Here is a 5,039-nt window from a genome sequence, read left to right as displayed (position 1 = left end):
AATGGTGCCCTCTCCTGCGTCGCGTAAAATCAAACGCTTGATTTCATGTTCATTTAAAAAAAAGATAAATGAGAACCATTCGAATTATTATTATACTCTCACGAAATATTGTTATGCTTTATTTATTTTCCTTGCGGCAATTTTAAACATTGTAAAAAGATTTTCGTTCGTTATTCAATCGTATGATTTATAGAGTTATTGAATATTTAAAATAAGGCAGAGGTGTGAGCAAAACTATACCGAAATCACATTATTCCTTTGTTCTGCCCTTCAGTTTTCTCAAGCAAGTGAATTCATTACAATATCATGACTGGGGAAAAAAAGGCTTCTAAAATGGGATAAATTATTTCGTCGATTTAAATGCGTTTAATAGGCTATAGCCTATATAATGTCTTATAGGATATATGCAGGCTCATATATTTATTTTCAAATATTCGTTTCAGAAAAAAAAAATAATCAAAAAAAAAATTCCAATACATTCGTTCGTTCAGTATTTTATTAAGGTCACGTACATAAAATCATATCAAAATCTTTAAAAGGTTTGAGTATTTTTACAACATCATTGGACAGCTGGACAAGAAACAAGCCACTATGCGTCAATTTACTGGACACTCGATGTCGTGTTGACATGGTAAAAACGGACCATTTATATTTATTAAAAAAAAGAGAGAACATTTTCTCAGATTACTTGGCTTACATCACAAATCGACATTTAATATCTACAGTCTATAGTACCCTAATAAAACACACTTGAAAATACTTTTGTGTGACATGCCACGAATAAAGGCTATCTCAAATAGAAGAAAGGACACGGTCAGTCAATTCGTAAAGGCGAGAGATATTTTAAAGCACCCGGTCGCAAAGATATTAAAAATCACACATGTTGGGATCCCACATTACACTTAACAAACTTTTTTTTTTTTTTTAAGGTGACCTGGTTCGTTTTCCAGACACACACATGCTGTGAAAAGAGTAACAGGGTGACATTTCCCTCAGAAGCGCTCGATGTCTGTCCACTATATCGATGACTTAAAATGGATGCTACTTGACAATGAAAGCGACAAGACTCACGAAAAGTGAATTGTAGCTATTATAAGGTTTTTTTGAAGATAGATTTGTCTGTTACGTCCAGTCAACTGGATAAATCTCAAAACCCTATTTTTAATAATGAACACTCATCGTATGCACTTACTGCTAACTTGCTGAGGTAATAAAACGAGTGCGAGTCTGTAGGATATAGACCTTATTCACAGCGGCGCCATCTTCGATTTTTAACGGAAATTCAAGCGAGGCTGTGAGGGATAGACCGATCTCTTCAGTTGGTTGTACATTTCTTTAATGTGTTTTTTATTGTTCTGCTGACGAAAAACTGCAAAGTTCAAATATTTGCAAGAAATTCAAGTAGACAAAAAACTGAGCTGTGGAAAATTATAAGTGATCTAGGAGCTTTATGCAGCTTTTTACAGCGGATGCTATCGAAAACTCGGTAAGTCTATCTCTCACTGCCTGCCATGGCGCAGCTCTGAATAAAGTCTATTACGTGAGATGACAGTCCGTATTCACCTGGTTTGTATTGTGTTTCAGAGCAAATGAAGAATAAACATCTCAACGGGGTTGTTTGTAATTACCGTTGATCTCCGCAGATATGTTTACCGCTTCAGCCCCAAGCGGCAACCGATCGCTGTACTCGGATCCAGCTTCAAAATCGTCCTGCGTTTTGGATTGTGACTCAGGAATGGACTCAGTCACCACGCTGCCCTCGATGTCCTCACCTTCTCCGTCCTCGCCATCAGCCTCGCCTTCGGCCTCTCCCAGCTCGCTCGGGTCAAAGTTCTTCTCGGATCCCACAAAAGACGCCCTGGGGTCGAAATCTGTCGCTATGTGCTTTTCCATCTGATCTGGGTTTTGTGTCTTCATAATCAACTTGTAGGTCTTGCCTTGATACTTGTAGAGCAGATGGCAGCAGGTGGCTCCCAGCAGGGGCACAGTTGCCAAAGCTAGCAAAAAAATGCTAACGACCACTATAATCAGCAAAGATGGGATTTTCTTCCGGGTTGTAAAGACCACTTGGACTTGACAGTCCTGGCCTCCATAGGTGAGGCACAGGGTGTAATTAGTGCCTGGCTTGAGGCCTTGAAAGCGATAGGCATTGACGCCCTCTTCTATCTTGGACCACTGCACCACTGAATGTCCATTACCAGTACTGACGCAAAGGTACAACATGTCCAGGGGTGACTTTTTGGTGGATGTCTGGAAAAGGCTAAAAGGTTCCTTATTCACAGTTTGGAGGTCTTCTTGTTGACTGAGGTGAATGTTTGACTTTGCGTTGGCCATCTGGAAAGGGTTCAGCTGAACTTTGGCCTCAGTCTCTGAAACCTCCAGAGCGATCACCCCAAAATCAAACGTGTACTGTTTGAGTTCGTCCAAGCTGAGGTTGAAAGCATGGTTGGAGATGTACTGCGTACCATCATTTATTCCGCATTTGCCAACAAATGGCAAACTATCGGTCCCTTCTTCCACTCGCTCTCTATCCCTCGCAACGAGAGATGTTCCGGTTGGAAGGCTCTTTGTTTTCTCCTCAGATTTGGACCACATGCTAATAACGCTGTTTTTGGAGCCTTTTGAACCAAGTTTGTCTTCTGGTAAATGACTAGGTGCTTTTGTGTCGAGCATCGAATTGATGGCATGCTTTTTGGTGCCTGCGACAACGAGTCTCACCGAGCCCTCGGCTTTTCCCATGTCGTTGACAGCAGAGCAGGTGTAGTTGCCGTCTTCTTTCTTGCTCATGCGAGGGATGATCAAGGTGCCATTTTGAAACACAAGGAACCTGGTGTTCGTAGGCGGCCCATTAACCGGAATCTCAATTTTTTCGACTATGGCGGGTAAAGGGAATGTAATTAGTTGGTTTCCAGCGTATATCTCCCATGTGACGTCAGGTTTAGGGGTTCCTTTTGTTTCGCAGTATAGCATGACCAAATATCCCTCATAGAGTTCGGTTTTTTCGATGTTTGGCTGATATGTGATGGACACGGACGGTGCCTTGCAATCCAGTGTGGGCATGCTAGTGACCTGAGTACCTTTGAGGTGGGAAGGAGCATCGCAGACAATGTTGTTTTGGTCAGGGATTGAGATTGAGGATTTGGTGATCCAGTCCCTAAGCCACTCTAGGTTGCAGGAGCAGGTGAAGGGGTTGTGATAGATTTGGAGGTGGGACATGGCAGTCAAAGCATCAAACGTTCCCTGCACGATGGTGGTAAACTTGTTATTGTTAATACGGACCGAACGCAGGTCCTTCAGGTTGTTAAAAGCGTTCTTGGGGATGCTGACCATCTCATTATTGTTCATCTTTAACAACTGCAGGGCAGTGAGATTGGCCAAGTCCTCCCATGGAAAATGCACAATTTTGTTGTGGCTAATATCCAAATTTTTCAGCTGAATCATCGGAGCCAAGGTGTCCCTCTCGACGGTGACGATTTCATTGTGAGCCAGCCAAAGAGAGGTCGCCTGGGTCACATTTATAAAGCTTTTGGATTTCAGCACTTTAATCTTGTTAGCTGTAAGACTCAGGGTGGTCACATTGGACGGCAAGCCCACAGGTACTTCCAGAAGTTCTTTGTTGGCACAATCTGTTAACTGGCGGTTATATTTATCAGAGCAGGTACACTGTTCAGGGCAACAGTGCGCACTGCCAATCACTGCAGTCCCCAAGGCAATAAGCATCAGGTATTTGGTTGCCATTTTCAGCTCCTGCCAAGCACACATGAAGGTGCAGATTAGTACAAATGATTCATGTATTTTTCACATTCAAAGAACAAATGAGAATGAAATAGTTATTTTCATTATCATTTAAAGTTAACTATTGCAAACTATTATGATGATAATAAAAAGCACTTGATGCTATCATAGTGTCAATCAAATATATTTTGAAAAGTTACCAAAAAGCAAATGCTTTTATTATTATCATTGATTACACTTTATTTGTTAACAGTTTATTTTTGTGTCATTGTTACATATGTTACATGCACTTACTAAATTACATGCATATAAATTATGCATAAATACATGCCACTAAGCCTAAACCAAACCAAACCCTAATGCTAACCCAATAGTAAGTATATGTAGTTAGTTAATATTACTCAGTACGTAAATGTATAATTACAGTGTAACAAATACATCTTAAAATACAGTGTAACCCTTTATTTTAAGGTGACGTAGTAACATTGTATTTACTCCCATAAGTACTGAGTAATATGTTCTAACTATAGGGTTATGATTAGGGTTTGGTTTGGTTTAGGCTTAGTGGCATGTAATTATGCATAATTTACTGTTATTACTATAGTAAGTATCATACATGTAGTAATGTGTAACTATGCCACCTTAAATTAAAGTGTTGCCTTATTGTTTATTCTCTCTTTATTTTATCATTTTTTTCTCGAGTTCTCAAGTCCTTTTGGACTAATTGAGATGTCTGATGTCTTTTTTTGTTTCTTTTCATTCCTCTCGACATCCTCGAGCGTTTTGCTGTTACCGGACGAATGAGCAGCGAAGGCTTGAGAACGGGACGCTTGGACCGTGTTCGCTGTCCAGCGTGCTGAAAACGCGCTTCAATTTATATAATAAAACTTACTTGTGTTGTTAATGTCTTGAAAATCTCGAGATATGTAGCGACTGCTTAACCATACAAACCGTACAATCTTTCGCTGAAAGTTTAAATAAGAACCACTTTTACAGTTTATTTGCTATCGTTTCTGTCTACATTCTGGAAAATTGTTGCTTAAAAACTTTCTCATAGTGCCTTACCTGTAAGTGATATATTCCTAACGCTCGCGCGGATTTCAGTCAACACGACACTTGATGAGATTTAAAAACAATATTTAATGCTCAGATGTCAAATTATCCCAAAACATGATGTAGCCTTTTATATCCCGCTGGAAATCTCTGCTGTTTTTGTTAACAGACGGCAGATGATACATTTTAGTGTCCGTGAGATGCTGAGCAGTCCAGAGGCTGTTTTCTCATGATCGCGCTCGAGTTTGGAC

The 5,039-nt window shown here is 40.1% G+C and overlaps 1 protein-coding gene across 1 annotated transcript; it reads right to left on the bottom strand.

Moving 5' to 3' along the window:
• Positions 1 to 484: 484 nt before the first annotated feature.
• Positions 485 to 5,039, bottom strand: LOC311282704 (immunoglobulin superfamily containing leucine-rich repeat protein 2-like). Its single transcript, XM_084396666.1, has 2 exons — positions 4,801 to 5,039; positions 485 to 3,747 (listed from the first exon to the last, which is right to left on the bottom strand). The coding sequence occupies exon 2, from the start codon at positions 3,736 to 3,738 to the stop codon at positions 1,606 to 1,608; it is 2,133 nt and encodes a 710-aa protein (XP_084252792.1). The 5' UTR covers positions 3,739 to 3,747; positions 4,801 to 5,039; the 3' UTR covers positions 485 to 1,605.

Source organism: Rutilus rutilus, assembly GCF_951802725.1.
Source record: "Rutilus rutilus genome assembly, chromosome: 23".
Lineage (NCBI taxonomy): Eukaryota > Metazoa > Chordata > Actinopteri > Cypriniformes > Leuciscidae > Rutilus > Rutilus rutilus.
The sequence above is the reverse complement of the archived record's forward strand: the minus strand, read 5'-3'. Positions and strand labels throughout refer to the sequence as shown.

What these genes read in the sequence shown, in the direction of transcription:
- LOC311282704 (XM_084396666.1), bottom strand. Translation starts at nt 3,738, where the DNA reads ATGGCAACCAAATACCTGATGCTTATTGCCTTGGGGACTGCAGTGATT.